This window comes from Hyperoodon ampullatus (assembly GCF_949752795.1).
Source record: "Hyperoodon ampullatus genome assembly, chromosome: 19".
Taxonomy (NCBI): Eukaryota; Metazoa; Chordata; class Mammalia; order Artiodactyla; family Ziphiidae; genus Hyperoodon; species Hyperoodon ampullatus.
Genome location: NC_136932.1, coordinates 31542997 through 31562551, shown reverse-complemented (window position 1 = coordinate 31562551; position 19555 = coordinate 31542997). Strand labels below are relative to the sequence as shown.

Below are 19555 nucleotides of genomic sequence, written 5' to 3'. Positions count from 1 at the left end.
CCCTGAAGGAAGGTGCGGGGGAGACCGGGGGAGAGGCCCGGCTGGTCACCCGTCCTGGCAAGGCCACTGATCTGCCCCAGCGCAAGACCCAGATTCCCTCAGGGCAGCCCCCTCCCCTTCCCAAGCTGCAGCCCCCAGCCATCAGGGGGACCTTCCTAAAATGTGTCTGCATCCCCCTCCTGCTTGGGACCCTGCAGCAGCGTTCTCCAAGCTGGCCCGCACACGGTGCCTGTCCGGCTGGGCTGCCCTGTGGACCCCCTTCAGGCCACACCAAGACCATCCTGCAGCCCTTCATCTCCAGCCCCCGCCCTCCTCCCACCCCTTCCCACCTCGGCGTGTCCCCACATGCACCGCCCCTTTCCCCAGGCCCGTCGGCGATCCCCCGAATCCCTCCCTGAGCCCGGGCAGGGTGGTCAGTGCTGGGTTGTGTAACTCCGCCCCCTGTCCCCCGACACAGAATCTCAGGGTGCGGAGCAGCGGAGGGACCGAATTCTTCACGCGGTCGGCCACCAAGTTCAAGGGTGCCCTGGCCCAGAAGTTCATGTTCGTGGATGGAGACCGGGCCATCTGCGGCTCCTACAGGTGACTCTGGCTTTCGGGGGGCCGAGGGAGGGGCGGCTCCAGTTCCCAGCTGGTTTCTGCCCTTAATCCTGCTTTGTGACACCCCGGTTATTCCAGTTCACTGGTCCCCAAACTGCTGAGGTGTGAGCGGGGCTGGGCATGCCTGCACGCTGCCCACCTGTCTCGGAAGCAGGCAGAGCGAGGCTTTTATCCATGAGACTGTTGTTCCTGCCTCGAGGTGTCAGCAGTCAGACGTGGGGTGTGGGCCAGGCCGGCTGCGTCCTCCCAGGCCCACAGGGCGGTCACTCGGAGAGCTGCTCTCAGGGAGGGGCCAGGATGAGGACGGTGCGGTCTAGCTCTGCCAGCCCTGCCACGCAGGGGGCAGCAAGGCAGGGGCCATCCACGGCCACACGGGGTGGGCACAAGTCACTGTGCCGACGACCCCCACTGTCCAGGCTGCACACCCGCAAGGAGCTTGCCACACAGGCGCTGCCTGAGGTCCCACACCAGGCCTGACGCTGGGGCTCGGGCCCCGTCGGGCCCCGTCCTCTGCCCCTGCTCGCTTCTCTTTAATCCCTTCTGTGGCCACAGTCTGACGGACGCTAGCCTGTGCGTGCACGGGGGTGGGGGGCTCGGGGCTGGGGGCTGCTCCCTCTTCCCGGGCCCTGGGCCCTGTGCCTGACCAGGCTGCCGCCCTTTGTTGCAGCTTCACGTGGTCGGCTGCAAGGACGGACAGGAATGTGATCTCCGTGCTGTCAGGCCAGGTGGTGGAGATGTTCGACCGGCAGTTCCAGGAGCTGTACCTCACATCACACAGCGTCAGCCTCAAGGGCATCGCCATGGAGAAGGAGCCCGAGCCCGAGCCCGTCGTGCTGCACTCTGTGGTCCCGCAGGTGCCCTCAGGCACCATGGCCAAGAAGCTCGTCAACCCCAAGTACGCGCTGGTCAAGGCCAAGAGCGCTGACGAGATCGCCAAGTTGTCCTCCGAGAAGCAGGAGGCCTCCAGGACCCTGGGGGTGCGGGGCAGGGCCCTAGCCGAGCTGCCGGGAGACCTCCCCGAGTCGCCCTTGCCTATCCACCCGGGGCTGCTCAACCTGGAACGGGCCAACATGTTTGAATACCTGCCCACGTGGGTGGAGCCGGACCCGGAACCCGGCAGCGACATCCTAGGCTACATCAACATCATCGACCCCAACATCTGGAACCCCCAGCCCAGCCAGATGAACCGCATCAAGATCCGGGACACATCCCAGGCCGGGACCCAGCTGTGGAGGCAGAGCCAGGACTCCAGCCCCGCCCCCCAGCCCAGATCCCCCCAGGACGGGGTTGACACCAAGCCACGGCCTCCTGTGCCCAAGCCCCGGACAGTCCCGGTGGCAGACCTGCTTGCTCAGGAGGGCGGCAGTGTTGGCTGGGCCCTGGCAACCCCAGAGGGGCAGGCACCCCATAACCGGATGGACCACGGGCTCCCCAGGACGGCAGGCCCAGGCCATGCCCCGCTTCAGCGCCAGCTGTCTGTGACCCAGGATGACCCCGACGGCGGGGGGCCGGTGTTCCCCAATGGGCTAGAGGAGGAGGAGGAGGAAGACGACGATGACTACGTGACCCTCAGTGACCAGGACAGCCTCTCGGGCAGCTCTGGCCGTGGCCCTGGCCCCCAGCGGCCCTCGGTGGCCTCCTCGTCCGTGTCAGATGAGTGTTTTGAGGTGATGGAGCGCTCGGCCACCCTCCGGAGTTGCCACTCAGAGCAGGTGGCCAACGGGCCAGCCCAGCACCCCCACCGACATCTGAGTGCTCCCCACATGACCCGTGGGACCTTTGGTGGACCCCTGGGTGGCTCCTCGTGGGCCCAAGGTCAGGAGAGAGAAGAGGCAGGCGCTCTGAGGATGCAGGCCCCACACCTGGCAGACAAGGAGGCACAGGTGGGTCGGGGCCCCTGCGCACCAGGGTCCTGGGAGCCCCTCCCCCACGCCTGAGCAGCCGCCTCCCCAGGTCATTACCCAGCATCCCATAAAGGCAACCTGAGCCAGCTACCAGGAGCCGAAAGGAAACACACTTAACACACCCAGAGGTTTCAGGGGTGTGGTGTCACGTGGGTGGTCTGCTCCCTAGTTTGTGGATGAGGAGATGGCAGCGGCACAGAGATGTTCCTTCACACCATGAGATCACACAGCAGTAGGTAGTCTTTGCCCGGACCTTATGTCAAGCCACCTCCGTGTCGATCCCTTTCACTGTGGCCCTGGGGACCACTCCCCTCCCCGCTCCCCCAGGCCGGGAAACAGCTTGCCTCTGTCCTTGACCTCTCCTCCTGGTGACCTCTGCACCCTGCAGCCAGCCCAGCCCCCAGGGCCCGTCCTACCTGGGAACAGCACGCGGCTGATCATTCCCGGCATGATGATCAGGCCCATGGGCAGCATCTTGAGGTAGCTGGCCAGGATGGAGCCCCCCTTGGCGTGGTTCAGGTCCCTGGCGGACAGTGACCGCTGCACGATGACCTGGGGGCAGGGGGAGGGAGTGAGCCCCAGCCTCCTCGGGATTTCTCCCCCGTGGGCCTCAGGGAGTGTGTGAGATAGGTGCTGTCCCACTAGCCCGAGACCGGCCTGAGACAACCGCGCCCACCCTGACACCCAACAGCATCCCTGCCAGTTGTCTGAGCACGTGGGGCCAAGGTTCTCTCCAGGGACTCAGTCTGTCGAGGAGGGAAGGTGTTGGTCCTGACCAGTCTGTCACCCTGGCAATTGTCAGGGCGGGAGGAGACCCTGGGTGGGTAGGTATCAGGGACACCCCCCCACCTCCTGCACCCTCACGAGAGGCTGGCAGGCTCATGCACGTGCCAAGAGCAGACGCTGGTTCCAACTGTGTTGTGTCCCTGGCAGAGGTCCGGAGCTTTAGGACCTGGGTTTGGGGAAGCTTGCGTTTCAGTAATGGAAGGAGCTAGAAGCTGCAGCATGAGGGCAACTCCTCATGTAGCCTAAGGCAGCTCCTACCTGGGCCTCAGCTTCCAGATCTGCAGAATGGGAGGGGGGTAGTTGGAACTGATGGCATCTGAGATCCCTCCCAGTTCTGACACCATGGTTCTACTTTTTTTTTTTTTTTTCGGTACGCGGGCCTCTCACTGCTGTGGCCTCTCCTGTTGCGGAGCACAGGCTCCGGACGCACAGGCTCAGCGGCCATGGGTCACGGGCCCAGCCGCTCGGCGGCATGTGGGATCTTCCCGGACCGGGGCACGAACCCGTGTCCCCTGCATCTGCAGGCGGACTCACAACCACTGCGCCACCAGGGAAGCCCCTGTTCTACTCTAGAATGTGGGACTTTAAACAGCTTTACTGAGACATGATTCACACACAGTTCAGCCACATAAAGTGTACACCTCCATGGTTTTTAGTATGTTCACAGAGTTGTGCAACCTATAACTTTTAAATACAAGTATTTTTCCTTCGGTGTTCTGCAGTTGAAATCACCTCCTGCAATCCAGAAGTAGGAATTCTTTGTGATTTTAACTTATTTTCCAAACACGCGAGTTTGACAGGTAGCTCCTAGCATTTCTCTCTAGACACAGCTCTTGGTGAAGCATTAATTACAGGGTGCCAGGGTGGGGCAAGCTCTAAAACAGATTTTTCTCTGGTAGATCAGGCAGGGATGGAGTCATTTTCAAAGCTCTCAGGGTGCAGCCAATTGAATCCACTAGACTATTCCTTGGTGTCCATTGGGAGACTCCACCCTCCCCGGCTCATCCTCCAGCACCTTTTCATCAACGGGAGAAAATAACCTGGGTTTACATCAAAGCAAAGGGGCTGCCAGGGCATTCTGGGAAATAGTGGCTTGTAGCCTGTTCTTCATCAGAGGACCTCAGATGCTTTCTCTATGTGATCTTTTCCATCTTTTCCCAAGGTCTTACCTGGCTGAAGACAGTCAGTACTTAATAGTCGGGGACCTAGCAGGCCATGCTTGATCTAGTGTCTGATGCCTAGGGAACAGTTAACATCCAATGGAACAAATGCAGACTCATCATGTCAGGCGTAGGAGTGGAAACAGCCTTTGTTTTAGGAGAAACCTGTTTCCACCACTGTACTCGAACTCCCTCCACTTTCACAAAAGTGGTTTTTGTAAAGGCCCAAAATCGTGTGTGTCCATCTCAGAGGCCCCTCAGTGCTCAATTGTGTTTAGGGTCCTTAAGAGAAACTGTCGTGTGCTTCTTCAGAGGCCCATCTAAATGTCTCAGAGAAAATGAGATGAAAACTGTACTCCTGTAAAGGAGCTCTGGATCAGAGGTGATTATCCCTCAAAATTTAGGCTTCTGAGCAGTTTGTAGTATTCACCTCAAGATCCTAAAGCGAAGGCACGTCCTTGGAGGTGTGCTCACTCGCACTTACTGTAGAGCGCAGTCCCACAGAGGCTAAATAGCACTTGGATGTTGGCTGGACCGCGTCTAAAAATAGAACTCTGGGACTTCCCTGGCGGTCCAGTGGTTAGGACTCTGTGCTTTCCCTGCCAAGGGCGCGGGTTCAATCCCTGGTTGGGGAACTAAGATCCCACAAGCCCCGTGATGCAGCCCAGCAGAAAAAAAAAAATAGAACTCTGACCGGCCCGGGAAGCCACCCCGTTATGTACAATAAACAGCTCTCAGAGCCGTGCAGGAAGACCGACGGTTGTCTCCAGTAACCACTCAGGAGGCTGCAGGACGACTGCTGTAACAGTTAGCCCCCAGGTGGCCAGGACCTAATTAATAACTGACAGCATCTCTAACTTTTGTCCCCTACTCGCTTCCTACCCCCACCAATCACACGGTCGCCCCACCTCCCGTGTCCCCAGGCCATGGCCTCCCATCAGGGCCTCTGCAGAGCTCCCCGACTCATCTACCTGCCTTTCAGCCTCTGCCAAATGTGAGGGACGGCAGCTGCCTCCCGTTTGCTGTAGCTCAGAATAAACTGCCTTTGCTTTTCTTAAAAAAAAAAAAAAATGACAGGGTGCCAGGGCTGGCGGCGTGGGGTCTGCAGGGCAAGCTGATTCCAATCCTGCCTCTCCGCCAGCTCCTGTGACGTGCCGTAAGTCCTTTCCTCACTTTGGGCCTCAGTCTCCCTATCTAGACAGTGAGGGGGTCAGACGTGCTTCTCTGTAGACCCTTCCCCTGTGATGGCCTGTGATTACAAGAGCCCAGGGCCACGCTCCCCACGGGAGAGAAGTTTCCCTAAATCCCTGTGCGTCTTCCCTTATTTTGCTCTGTGCTCTTGGCGGCCAGCCCCGGGAGGTGGCTACAGCTCCTACAGCTGGAGAAGCTGAAGCTCGGTGCCCAGCAGGCAGGGCCGGGGCCTCCCCGGCAGCATCCTCCCAGTGCATCTCTGCACAGGCCCCGCCGGAGGCCAGCTCCCTCTCCCCGCCCAGCCGCTGGACCTCCCCGAACCGCTCTGTCCTCGCCTGCAAGATGTGACATGACCCCCGACCCGCAGGGCTGCTGCAAATCCTGGATGAGGCCGCGTGTGGACAGCCAAGCCCGTGCCTGGGTGGCTGGCTGCGAGTCACCAAGTTTAGGCATCCGTCAGGGCCACCTCAGGGTCAGCTACGGCCCGGTGCCACCAGGAGCATTTGGACCCCTTGGCTGTGAGATGGGGACAAGAGAGCCCACGGGAACACGGGAGAAACGAGGTGACGGGGCCCATGCACTTGACACTGCGCCTGACCTGCGCAGGAGCCTGGAAGGTGGTGGCCGCCATGAGGACTGACCCAGCTGCTGCCTGAAAGACAGCCTGTCTGAAACTGCAGCAGCGGCAGGTGACGAGAGAAGCACCGGCACCACGGGAGCGGGCAGGCCCCAAGGACCCTCTGGTCTGTGTGCCTCCCAGGGGTATAGACTGAGCGGCTGAGGTCGGGGAGGGGCGCGGCAGCTCTCTGCCCACCGGGCCTCTGCCTCCTGTTTTACTGGATTTGTTGGGTTCTGATCGTCACCTACGCACTGTGACTGAGCTGGGAGACACTGAGAAGTCTAAAGAAAACGAAAAGCGCCCATGGCCCCAGGACACAGAGCTGCCGCTTGCCGCTGACCACACCGAGGGTGTCCCGGGGGCCGAGTAGAGTCCTGCCAAGCCCCCAGGACCCAGTGGGTCGGTACCTGTGTGGCGGGGGTTCTGGTCCAAGGCCCAGCAGTCGCCCAGGCAGACCCAGCCTGAGCAGGAGGACGATGGGGAGGGAAGGCTGAGGCCAGGCGTGGGCCCCCAGTGCCGGTGGCACTCTGGACCCCCTTGGGGTCAGCTGCCTCCTTGTGTGACCTTCTTATCCAGGAGGCAAGCCCAGTCCAGCCCTGACCTCCAGGCCACTCACTTGGCCTTCATGTGAGCGCTGACTCACCTGGCCTTCATGGGAAAATCTCCCGAATGCTGCCCCACCCAGAGACGCCAGTGCCACGCCAGGCCATGCCGAGTGCGGAGGGAACGAGAGGTGCCCTGGGGTGGAGGGGCCCCGGCTGGCCCACAGGGCAGTCCAGACACTTCCCCGCACGCCCTCCACCACCGGCCTTTCAACCAGCCCCTCGCTCACCCAGGCCGGCGGCCCTCAGGCCTCCCAGAGGTGCTAGGCAGACACCTGTGGTGGGCGCAGCCTACAAGGGACTCTCCGGCACCATGTCACAGATGGGAAAACTGAGGCCCAGCCTCCCAGGGTTTCTGGACCCTCCCAAGCTAGATTGCCTCCCACTGTCACAGCCCAGGCAGGGTCTCCCAGCGAGCACACAAAACACCTACGCTCGGGAGATGTAGAGTGCCCCTCGCTGGGCAGGCCCTCCACCCTGGGCCTCAGTGTCCTGGCCTGTGGATGGGGCCGCCGGGTGTGCCTCACAGGGAAGCTGCCCCTATTCACCCCACAGTGACTGGCTGGGTCGACTCTCGGGCTGGCTGCCTCACTCCTGGGTGGGGCCCTCGAGGCCATGGGTCCAGAGGCAAGGACGGTCATCAGGCCCCTGGCCGCTGAGCCTCTGGTGCTCACGAGGCCCCTTCCCGCCCAAGTGCCACCTGGAGCTACCCATGGCCCTCGAGGCAGGCAGGGTGGGGGTATCGTCTGCTTCTTCCCAGAGAGGGAGCAGGGCCGCCTGGTGCCACCTGGTACGCGCCCATCTCGGGAAGGACTAGAGTCAGACTCCGGAGGAAGACCTAGCCGCCACACTCGCCAGACACGTGGGCGCAGGGGGAGGCGCTGTCTCTGGCATCCCCGTCCGTCCCTCTTCGGAGGGCGTGGAGGAGGAGGGCGGGGCATGGGGAAGAGTAGGCACTGGCCTTAATGCGACCTCGCAGGCAGGACCGTTCCCCTGGGACATGTGGGGAAACCGAGGCACGGGGGACTGGACGACACTTGTCTAGGACCACCAGTTGGTGAGTGGCAAGGCCAGGAAGCAAACCCAGGTGTGCCGGCTGCAGCCTGCCTGGCAAGGGCCCCTGCCTCGGGAGGGGGCAGAGCTGCCCCGGCCCCCGGGTCTCACTCACTGCTCTCTCTCTCTCTCTCCCAGGGCCAGCGGTTCCACCACTATGGAGTCCCTAGGGATAAAGATGCCTTCCCGCAGCCGTCGAGGACCCTGGGACCCCCGCGGTACCGCCCCGCCGCCAATGGCGCCCAGAGCTCCAGCAGGAAAGCGGGCCTGGCTGTGGCAGGTCCCCAGCACTCGCAGGCCAAGGGTGGCCCGGGGCCCTGTGAGCTGCTGGGTCCTGGGACCCCAAGACTGGCCCGAAACGCCAGCCCCCAGCCCGACGGCAGGGCCACCGAGGAGCATCCCAGCCCCCTCGGAATCCCGTACTCCAAACTGTCCCAGTCAAAGCACCTGAAGGCCAGGATAGGTGGCAGCCAGTGGGCTTCATCCGACTCTAAACGGCAGGCCCAGGCCCCCCGGGACTGCAAGGACCCCTAACACCTTGTGCCCGGGCCTGAAGCCACGCCATCCACGGCTTCCACCCCAGCCCGGGCTCACCATGCAGGTGTCCCCTGGCCGCCCTGACCTCCAGAGCCACCCTGGAAGGCAGGAAGGTAGGGAGGGCGGCGACCTCACCTGGTCGGTGCACCAGTACCAGGTGGCCATGATGGTCAGGCCGAAGGTCATCCCGGTCCACGGGAGGTCCCCCGTGTAGGGGTCTCGGAACATGTGCATGGCGTCTGCCCGCGGCATGTGGCAGGTCGTGTTGGGGATGATCCTGGATGGGACGGCCCGGGCGTAGGCTGACGCCAGCTGCTCATACCCGCCGATCTGCTCGAAAGCTGGAGGGGACGGGCGGGACAGGCACGGTTGGTGGCTGGTGGCTGTGACTCCCAGCCCCACTGCCCTCATCTCACGAGTAACTTCTTCATGCATCAAACTCGACTTTTTCCCACTTCACCTTTTCCAGTCTCTGGAAAGGTATGGAGGTAGAGGGTTTTAAAAAAGGTGAATTCAAAGGACTATTTTATTTGTATTTAAAATGATAATATTAAATGAGCATTCCACACGAGGGCACCCCAGTGTCCTGCCGGCCTCTGGATGCCCACTAGCCCCAGGCGAGGAGCTCTCTGCCAGGCTGTCGACTCAAGGAAGCAACCGTGTCTTTTCTTGGCATTCGAGGACCTTCCTGAGGAATCTGAAGGGCTAACGTCCTGACCCAGGGGCTTCCAAAGGACATGGCTTCGGCAGAGCTAAGAATGGCTGGGGGATGTGGCACGGAGAAGGGACAGAGAGTCCCCAGAGGGGCAGGGGCGCCACCAAGGCTACACTGCCAGCTGGCCGGCGCGAGCCGATCACGTTCACCCCCTCACTGCTCCTGTCTGCCTCGGGGTCTGGGCCCACCTGTGGCTTTTGCTTTGTCTGTGGTCACTCCCCCGCCCCCATCCAGACCGGGCCTGGCTGCCTGGGTGCCTTTCCCGCAGTGGGCTCCGGGGGCACAGGCCCCTGGTCTGTGAGGAGGCTGGTACACAGAAGACTGGGCAGCCACAGGTCCCACTGCCCCACCTTCCCCAGCAGGCAGCCCGCTGCCCGGACTCTGGGCTCCCGCCATCAGTGCCACCTGTAGCCCAGGCCAGGCCAGGGTGAGTGCTCAGAGCGAACAGACGAACACTAGACACGGGTCGGAAACTGCCCAGCCACAGGGTCCTAGAGTCTGAGTCTGGAAGAGACCGTTTGCCCTCTATGGGATCCTCCTGGCTCTGCTTGCATACTTCCCAGGGTGGGGACCTCACTACCTCTGGGGCAGCCCCTCCCCACCCCGAGCTTCCTCCCTGTTCCCAGACCAGGAGATCCAAAGCCCCCCTTCTCTCCGCCTTGCCTTTGTCCCGCTGGCTTCTTGAGATCTTGGACATGCTTTGAAACAACGGGGGCAGGTGTCCAGGTAGGTCTGTGGTCTCCCAACTGTGTCTGCACACCCACCCGCAGCCCTGCTCCCGTTGAGCCCCGAGCCCGCGTGGGTGTGGACGGCCCTGCCTCCTGAGTCAGGTCCACAGCCAGATGCCAGCCGGCCCGGAGCTGGTGACAGAAGTGCTGCTGGGCAGCAGGGGTGGGAGGGGAGCAGGCCTCCATCACCCAGGGGAGGCCGGCGGGGGGCTGACTGCCTCGTGGCTTGACCTCGTGAGGCCACCCACCCCCAGTGCGGACACCGGGGCCCCGACAGGGCGGCACCCAGACCCCAAAGCGCTCGCTGCTGTGGCAGACCCCGTGGCCTCTCACCTTTGACCGTCAGGATCACGGCTCCCACCACCATGATGAGCGTTTGCAGGGCATCTGTGTAGATCACAGCGGCCAGGCCCCCTGTGGGTGGAGACAAGAGAGCTGTAGGGGCCCTGGCCTCGACGGGGGAGGGACAGGGAGGTGACCAGAGCTTCGGGAGGGACAGCTATTCCACATCTAAGTCCCCTGCCCTTGCACAGGTGGGCGAGCTGTGGACGCAGCAGCCGGGCCAGTGGAGCCAGCTGCAGAAGCCCGGGTGCCTGACACAAACTGGCCAGGTCCCAGGCTGTGGGAGGGGGCGGCCCCCTGCCCCCTGCTAGCCTCTCGGGTTCCCGTGTGCGTCCACAGGCCACACTTGCCACCCGCAGGCACCGTACCTGCGATGGTGTACAGGGCCGTGACGCTGAGCATGAGGATGGTGGACAGGTAGAAGCTCCAGCCCATGCAGATGTGCACGAAGAGGGCCCCCGCGTACAGGTCCATCTGGGGACGGGAAAGGGGTGTGTGCAGGGGCCCGAGGTCACCGCAGGACCCGGAGCGCCGCACACCCAGCGTGTGGCCTTGGTGCCCCACAGGGGAAGAAGGGGAGACCCCCCCCCGCCCACCTGCCAGGGACTGTCCTGAAGGGGAGGAAGTCCTGGCTGTGGACAAGCAGTGTGCAGGGGACGTTGCTGATGTTAATAAAGTCCTGAATGGCCTCTGCCCACCAGGGAGCAGTGTTGCTGTTCAGTCTGGCCCCTGCCTGGGGATGGAAAAGGGAGTCCGGGAGGGCTTCCTGGAGGTGGGGGGGGTCCAAGAAGACGAGTGAGCCTCCATCTCCAGACCCACATCTGTCTGGGTTCCTGGGTCCCTGTTCTCTGCTCCCTGTTAAGCAGGGCACCCCAAGAAGAAACCAGATATGTGAAAGGGGTGGGCTGGGGGAACAGAGGGGCCGTCTTGCTTATTGACCCCCCATGGGGCTGACACTGAAGCCAGGACCGTGTCTCAGGCCGAGGCTGCTTCCTAGGGCTGAACTGGACACAATCCTGCTATCCCAGGCCCTGGGGCAGCACAGGGGCAGGAGTTGAAGCCCTGGGACGAGTCTTCTAGCCTCAGCACTGGAATGGGCCTTACGGACCACAACTGCGCGCCCCCTCCCCACTGCACAGTGGGTGCCCAGGGAAGGAGGGAGGACCCCATCCTGCGGGACCTAGGGGCTGGGCCAGGGTCCCTCCCCCACACCAAGTTTCCGAAACTGCCATTCTGGGCTTGCTTAATGGCAGGGAGATAACCCAAAATACAGCCTTTGGGGCCAAGAGGCTCCTCAGAGAGCTGGGCAAGCCCGCGGGTTAGCTGAGCTTGCTGAGTGGTGGACAGTCTGCCTGAGGCCTGGAGCACCGGCCCAGCTAGGAGCTGACCAGCCCCGCTCGGAGTCAGGCTTGTGGAGCCCCTGCTTCCCCCAGGCTCCTCCCCTCCCCTCTCCTGGAGAGGGCGCCTGCCAGCGTGGGCACTCAGAGAAGCTGTTCTCGGGAGTCGGCGGCCCCTCACTCTGGCCCCCCTATGCCCCGGCTATGAGTGTGTGTGTCCACCTCCAGCCCAAGCTAAGAAACCCAGAGCTGCTGAATATCAGAGCAGGAAGGACTCTCCAAGCCCCCTGCCCCATCAGACCAGGGACAAACTGAGGCCCATGGAGGGCAAGCGATCTCTCCAAGGCGAGGCCCTGGCAGGTATCAGAGATGAAGGGGACAGGAGACGGAGCAGGGGGGCTCTAGAAAGTAGCAGCCCCTCCTCCCACCTGGCTGTCCTCCAGCCACTGCTCAAGACCACTCCCTGGACCCCATCTGCCTCAGAGGACAGCCCTGGTCTGTGCGCCCAGCCTTCAGGCTCTGGCCACGCATCCCTTTAAGCCCAGGTAAGTCTGGTCACACCAGACTGGCCGACATTCCACGCCAGGCACTTTGCTGCCTCCAGGCCTTGGCTCGCCCAGGTCCCTCTGCCCTGGGACCTCCCAGTCTCTGCATCTCATCGCTCAGGACCCAGCCCGCCCCGACGTCCTGCTCCCCGACTGCTCTACTGCTCAGGGGCTTCCTTTCAGGGCAGCGGATCTGAAGAGTGATACGCGGGCAGCGGGAACAGCACAGGCTCAGGTGTGGAGGTGGGACTTTAGCCACGGTCCCCCCTGGGGACCTTACGCAGCTGCCGCTGGAGGCCAGCAAATGCACGGTTGCCTGCCGGCTCTAAAGGCTAAAGGAGACCCCGCGAGGAGCCTCAGACGACCCCCGGCCGGATCTGACCTCTCCTTCTGCCGACGGAGCTCCCTCTCCTGGGGCCCCATGTGAGCTGCAGCCTGCTAGAAGCTAAGAGCCCCGCTCGGACCTGGGTCTGTGTCCCTGGTAAGCACGTCGCCTTACCTCCTGAGCCTCTGGGTAAAGTGCGGGTGCAGATGTGGAGAAACACAGGCACTTGTGCTCGGCCCCCTCTGGCCCTGCTGGCCTCTGCAGGCCCTGCGCAGGGCAGGCCGGGGAGGCACAGGCAGGACCCCTGAGGGAGCCGCTCCACTCCACAGAGCAGGGCACGGGCGCAGAGGCATGAAGCAACTGGCCCAAAGCTGCACGGCTGTGAGCAGGGCCACGGGCTGCAGGGCTGAGACCCCTGAGAGGGTGGACCCCCCCCTTTCTGCACCATCCCACGGGCTTGCAGGGGCCATGAGCCCCGGACATGGGAGGGAGCTGGGCTGAGCTGACCTGCAGGCTAGGGCTGATCCGCTGGCTCGTCACAGCTTCTCAGGACCCCGAGTCCCCCGCAGGCACGTGCCCCCTGGCTGGGCCCTGCCTTGGCCACCTTCCTGCACGGGACCCTATTGCCCCCTCCCTTTGTGGGTAGCAGAGAAGCTGGGCAGGTCCCTGCACCGACATTTACCACAAGTTTACCCTAAATCATCCTGTGTCCCCGACCCCCAACCTCGCCCATCTCCACAGAGGCCGTCACTGTCCCTTCAGTGTTCTGGACACGTCTCACCTTTGCCACACTCCCTGCACCCACCCCACCGGCCACGGCTGTTGATTCCCAAAGTACTCCTGCCCGCCTCCACTGTCCCCACCCTGGGCCCCATCCCTTTGGAATCCCCTCGCTGGTCCCTCCTGCACTCGGCTTGTTCAGAGGGAGCTCCGAGGTCTCTGCATCTCCACTCACGCAGAATGAAGCCCACCTCCCGGCCCAGAAGCCCTGCACGCACCCTCTCCCCAGCCCCATCGGCTTCCCTCAGCGGCTGGACCACCCTCTCCAAAGCAAGCCTGTCCCTTGCTCCTTCTCTTCTGTCCAGATTTCAGCCCTGCATTTGCTGCACTGATCACCCTTGTACCACTTAGTGTGGATGCACTGCTCTGTTTACTTATCTCATCTGCCTGGAAGGAAAGGTCCTTGAGAACGAGAAATGGGTTCATCATGGGTGCCCACCCAGGGCCTGGCACACAGTAGGTGCTCAATAAACAGGCACGTTTGCATAGACCAGGGGCTGGCACACTACAGCCCACAGGCTTGATCCCATCAGGCGCACTGGTGTGTCTTTCAAACGCCAACAGCAAACTTGAGTGGTGTGTAAGTGGCGTGCAAAACTGAGCATACTTTCTATCTGGCCCCTCACGGAAAACCTAGCCAAGCCTGACATAGATGATTCCATTCAGTCCCATGAGGTGTGCCGGGCACCTGGTACCAATGGGGATACACCAATGAACAAAGAGAAAAAATGGGGGAGGTGGACTGTGACCATTCTAAAGAAATCATTCGGCGTAAGAAGGTAGCACGTGTGTGAAACACAGGGGGCGCAGGTCTGCACCTGCGGGACAGCCGAGGGCCTCGCTGAGAGGGTGAGATGTGAAAGACCTGAGAGGCAGGGGCGTGAGCCACATGAATATCCAGGGGAAGAGGTTCCAGCCAGAGGACACAGCAGGTGCAAAGCCCCTGTGGCAGGGTCATGCCTCGGGTGTGCTCAGTGTAGCTGGAGTGATGTTTGTGTCAGGAGAAGCAGAAGTGAGGGTCTTGTTGGCTACGGTTGGCCTTTACCCTGAGTGGCCTGGGGTGTCAGGCCGGGTTTCTCTATTTCCCAAAGCACACGGTGATGGAGCTCGGTTCCCCCCAAGCCCGTGTGAGGCCCCCTGCCACCCATGGCTTGCTCTCTCTGCAGACCACTGTCCCCACATGGGGGCTGGCAGCAGGCAGGCCCTGTGGTCTCTGGACAGGCTGCAGCTGGTGAGGGTCCTGGGTGTGCAGACATGTAGGGGCGTTCTTGGGGCTCCACCCAGTGAGGTCAGGGCCTCTGGGGGCCAGCTGGGCACACACACTGCAAACAGCTTCAGCCCAAAACATTAGCTGGGGGGCCCCAGTCACTCCCAGACCCAGCCCGGCAATCCACATTCCTCCTGCTTCCCTGTCCGCTTCATCCAGGTAGCCCCAGCATCGGCACTGAAGCCCCAGCCTTGAGGTTCCCCGTTTTATAGGTGGACAAACTGAGTCATCCCATCACAAAGTGGAGTCTGAAGTGCCACGTCCTGGCTCCTTCAGTACCACAGGGCAGTGGTCGGGCCCACTGGGCTCTAATGGTTGTCTGTGCCCGATTCAGCAAGTGGTGACCTTGAGCAAGTGGTGGCCACTCCCTAGGTCTCAAATCGTCTTGTCTGTAAACAGGGCTGTGCACGAGGTGGCCTCTAAGGACCCCCCACTTGGCCCCCCAACCCCGACATTCTGGACGTCCTGCCCAAGCTCTGAGTGTGAGGTGTGAGTTCTGCCTCAGAGCCACCAGCAGGCCGAACAGGGGGTGGGCGGGGAAGAAACCCCTATGCCCAGGGGTTGGCCCCCGGCCCCCCGCTCTCGCCCCTGTCCCCTCCAGTCCATCCTCTGGGGGTGCCGGTGGCACTAACACAGACCTGACCGTGTCACCTCTGCTCAAAGCCCCCAGGGCCCCTTGGGCACTCCTCACTCATCTCTGACGGAGCCCCCTGGGCCAGGGGGGGAACTGCCACCCAAGAGCCAGCTGTGGCCCTCAGGTCTGGCTCGTGTGATGGCTGGTCCGCCTCAGCCGCCACCGCTCCCGGTCACCTCCCTCCCAGCTCCTCCTCTGCTCCCGAGGCGCCTGACCCCTGCAGTCTGGGCCTCTGGACGGGACAATCCCAGACGCACCCTACGCCATGCACCTCTCTCCTTGGCGTTTGCACCCCCCATGCCGTTCGTACCCCCCTTCTCCACTAGACCCCAACCAACGCCACCCCGGGAGGCGCCGCCACCCCAGGAGGCGCCGCCAACCCCTCTTCTGGGTCCGCACTGTCCCCCCACCCCCACCGTGACACACCTGCGTCCCCCTGTACTGAGGCCCTGCTGCCAGGGAGGCGGGCGGCACGGGGGGGAGGGGAGGAGGCCGCGTGGGAACCGGGCCTGGAGAGCAGCGGCGCCGCCCAGGGGAGAACTCTTAGGACCCGTCCAGGGAAGAAGGCGGCGCCTGCTCTCTAAACACCCCGAAACCCACCCAGAAGGAGACGTGCAGACGTGCAGCTCCGGCGGAGTCCCGGACGGCCGAGGCTCCTGAGGCTGCGGGGGCCGCGAAGTAGGAAGCCCCGGCCACGCCCGCAGAAGCGCCAGGCCTCACGGGGGAGGAACCAGGCTCGGGGCTGGGCGGGCCCGCTCGGCCGGAAACAGGCCGCCCAGGACCCGCCGTCAACTTCTGAGCCCTCGCAGGGGCCGGAGCTGGAGCGGCTGGACGGCCTCAGGGGACCGGCAGGCACCGAGGACTCGGGAGGGAGAACCCGAGGCCTGGTGCTGCCGCGGAGTCGCCGCGCGCTGGGGACCAGCTCCCCGCCCTCCCGGCCTCCGTTTCCCTACCTGTGAAACCCAGGGTGTGGACAGGACGCGCCCCACGCTGGCCCTCCAGCGGGCCCAGGCCAGGCCCCCAAGGGAAAGGGGGCGCCGCGGGGTCAGCCTAGCGGAGGACTGACGACCACCCGGCATCACGGGCCAGAGACCTCGGGCTCTGGGCGCCCCCTAGTGGGCGGTTCCGGCTCACCCGGTGCCGGCCCTTAACCGTAACCCCTGACACCGCGTATCCAGAACATGGGCAAAGCAGGAGTCATACGGCCTGCGTTCTGCCCCCAGATTCGCCGGCTGCTGAGCCCAGCCCCAGGGTGCTGGGCCAGCTATGTGACCCTGGGCAAGTCAGTGTGCCTCTCTGGGCCTCAGTTTCCCCAGCTGTTAGACAAGGCAGAGACAGATCAAGGGATGTCAGGTCCCTTCGAGGGCCCCAGAGCAGGGATGTTCCAGCCAGAAGCTGGGGGTGGGGCAGCTCACCGATATCTTGGTGAAGACAGACAGCAGCAGCGACAGGACAGACAGGTACATGCGTATCCGTTGGCCTCCATAGCGCTTCTGGATGTATTCAGGCATGGTGACAATCTGGCGGGGGCACGGGGGCAGGGGTTAAGCATGCTGCGAGACCATGGCCCGTGTTCAGGACCGGGAGCTTCTCGCAGTCCCAACACCAGGCCTGGAATTCCAGGCTAAGCGCTCTGATCGCATCCTGAGGGGCTCAGGCCCGGGCGTGGCAGGCTGAGACAGGAGGAATAGATTCGGGGGACTGTGCCTGGGGGCACAGGCATGAGTTTGGAGGCCGTGGTGACAAATCCAGATGAGCTTCGGCTGGTTGGGGAAGCTGGCTGTGCTAGACTGAGACAACCAGGAAAGGGGATCCCCTGGACTTAGCGACAGCCCAGCTGGGGCTGAAGGAGTGGCGGAGTCAAGGACAGTGTCTCCTGGGTGTGCCACCCAGGTGTGCAGCCCAGGTGTCTCACCCAGGTGTGTAGCCCAGTACACAGCCCAGGTGTGCAGCCTGTGTGCTCGGGTAGATGCATCATCCCCCAGATGCAGCACGCAGGTACAGTAGAAACGAACAGACGAGGCCCATGGGCTGAGGTCCGAGGGGATCTGTCTTCGTGGGCTGATGGGAATGTTAGTTGGACTAACAACAAACCCAGAACTGAGAGTTGTGGGTTCACTCACCTTGTGAGTGAAGCCAGGGGTCCTGCCCATCACCACCACCCACTCCAACCAAGGCCCAGACGCAGGTGAGGCTGTCCTGAGGCCCCAGGAGCAGACTCACCTCCGAAGAGATGTAGATGGGCACGAACACCCACGCCAGGGCCAGCAGCACGTACGTGGCCTGAGGGGGACAGAGGCAGAGTAAGGACAGCAGATAGCAGGGGTCTGGAGGCCTGAGTTGCCATGAGAACCTGGGGCGGCCCCGCCCCCTGCAGCCCTATAAACAGATGGCCAGGCAAAGGCTCACGGCTTCCCGCTGCTCTTCAGCATTCTGAAGACCCAACTTCCCCAGGAGCACCGCCTGCCTGGACGCTGGCCACCCCGGTTGCTGGGAGCTGCCCCTCTGGCCATGGAGGGGTAGGCTCTGATGCAGCCCCATCCAGCGTCTCTCAAGGTTGCTGTGCTTCCTCCCACGGCCCCCCACAGCCTGGGCCCGCCTTCCAGGAGCTCACATGCCACTCGAAGCCTGCCACCGCCAGGCCTCCAGCTGCGCCCGAACCCGCCAGTCCGATGAAGAGGCCTGAGCCCTCGCTGCTGGCAAATAGGGAGGCTCCCATCTGGAGGAGAGAGAGGAAAAGGATCTAGCAAGAGGCCCACCCTGACTCCGAGCCCCACCCTTTCCACGTTTTCCAGCACTCCAGCTTGGGGACCCCCTGCCACTCTCAGCCTGCCCCATCACTGCCTGCTTGGGCTGGCCTGGGGGGTGACATTGGGTGAGGAGGACACACATAGTGACCGCAGGGATGCAGATGAGGGCTGACCTAGAGGTCAGATGCGGCCCCACCGGAAGGAGGGGCGGGAGGAGACAGGGTGCACTCACCGGCCCCCACGTCATGTCCCGGCCCGCCAGGAAGTAGCCGCTCACCGTGTTCCTGCTGGCCCGGCACGAGGACTGCAAGGACAGAGGTGCAAACTGGAGCCCTTGCGTGGCTCATGCCGCTGCTGCGGAAACAGTCTGCTGGCTCCCCAAAGAGACACACAGATTATCCCAGGACCCAGCAAATCCACTCCCAGGATACAGAGAACTGAAAACAGGTGCTCGAGCAAAACCTGTACTTGAATGTTCACAGCGGTGTTATTCACAACAGCCAAAGGGTGGCAACAGCCCCAATGCTCATCAGCTGATGGCGTTAGGAGTAGACAGGTGGAGGCCCTCCCCTCTGTGCAGGGTCCTGGGGTTCACTGTGCAAGTTCCTGTCCCCTGAAGCCCCGGGGTTCACCTGTAAATGGGGCTGGCCTTTGGCCCGGGGCTGTGGGAGGGTTAGGGTGAGGTGCACAGTGCCTGCATAGAAGGGGCCCCGCTGCTGCCTGTGATGACCTAAATCGCTTCTCTCCTATCAAAGCTGGGAGAAACCGGCTTATGAACTAGGCTAGGCTGGTGGACACAGAGTTGTCAAAACAGAGACCCCCAGGTCCTGCGTGCCCCTCCCTGCCTCTGGATTCTGGCCCAGCTGGTGTGGGTGCAGCCGAGAACCCCTGTGATTCTATAGTTCAGGGCGATGTTCGCCCAGTGAGTCCATCTGACATCGGAGGCGAGGCCAGGAAGACGGCGTGCTGTGCCCGGGCCCCCAGCTTGTCAGCCGCATAGAACACCCCGAGCCTCCCACTCGGCCTGCCCTTAGAGAGGCTTCCTATTCCTCACTTTAGAGACTGAGAAGCTGCTGCCAAAGAGCGAAAGGGGCTTGGTCAAGGTCTCCGACAAATCTCCCCCGGGGCTGGGAGGAGAACCCCGCAGGCACCAGGCCTCCAGGGAGAGGATGCAATGCCCAGGGACGTGCCGGCCAGTTCCCACACCCCACCGCCCACCCCAGCTGGTACCACCACCGTCCTCTCACCCATATGCCCACGGCCACGTTCAGGGCAAAATACACGGTTATGATGGTGATGTCGACCGCGCTCAGCTGCGGCCCGGGGGCGTGGGGACCGCCGGTAGAGTTGTCCGCAGCCATCCTGCTGCAGGGCCAGCTCCAGCGAGAGGGACTGAGGCCAGACCAGGGCAGAAAGGGCTTCCCGGCAGGAAATAAATTGATGATTAAACTGAGCCGACGGTGCCATCTCCTGCCCACAGTGTGGCCGCGTGCAGGGAAGCTGCTTCAAAGTGCAGCTACATCTCCTCCACCCCCAGTGGGGACAGAGGGAGTGGGGAGCGCTCGGGGGAGGCTTGGGAAAAGTAAAGGGAGCCTAGTGGATCCAAAGGCAACCAGAATAGACCCAGAAAGGGGTCGTTCCTGAATGGGTGGTTGAACCTGTATGTAATTCGGATAAGAA

General features: G+C 62.7%; 2 protein-coding genes across 5 annotated transcripts in view; one reads left to right on the top strand and one right to left on the bottom strand.

Annotated features, from left to right (window-relative positions):
* The window catches only part of FAM83G (family with sequence similarity 83 member G), a 28523-nt gene extending 19553 nt beyond the window's left edge, over positions 1 to 8970 (top strand). Inside the window, exons 3-5 of the mRNA XM_079725374.1 lie at positions 458 to 582; positions 1268 to 2483; positions 8054 to 8970. Of these exons, the coding sequence (XP_079581500.1) occupies positions 458 to 582; positions 1268 to 2483; positions 8054 to 8449 (1737 nt within the window). The 3' untranslated portion in view covers positions 8450 to 8970. The remainder of the gene's footprint in view (positions 1 to 457; positions 583 to 1267; positions 2484 to 8053) is intronic.
* The window catches only part of SLC5A10 (solute carrier family 5 member 10), a gene marked incomplete at its 5' end in the record, with an annotated part of 54445 nt that extends 35209 nt beyond the window's left edge, over positions 1 to 19236 (bottom strand). For 3 of the 4 annotated variants that reach the window (XM_079725376.1, XM_079725377.1, XM_079725379.1), the window contains 9 exons: positions 2921 to 3056; positions 8588 to 8793; positions 10229 to 10309; positions 10606 to 10711; positions 16541 to 16645; positions 17349 to 17408; positions 17740 to 17844; positions 18108 to 18179; positions 19123 to 19236. In XM_079725376.1, the coding sequence (XP_079581502.1) occupies positions 2921 to 3056; positions 8588 to 8793; positions 10229 to 10309; positions 10606 to 10711; positions 16541 to 16645; positions 17349 to 17408; positions 17740 to 17844; positions 18108 to 18179; positions 19123 to 19236 (985 nt within the window). The remainder of the gene's footprint in view (positions 1 to 2920; positions 3057 to 8587; positions 8794 to 10228; positions 10310 to 10605; positions 10712 to 16540; positions 16646 to 17348; positions 17409 to 17739; positions 17845 to 18107; positions 18180 to 19122) is intronic. The other variant, XM_079725378.1, reaches the window with a different exon arrangement.
* Positions 19237 to 19555: the final 319 nt, after the last annotated feature.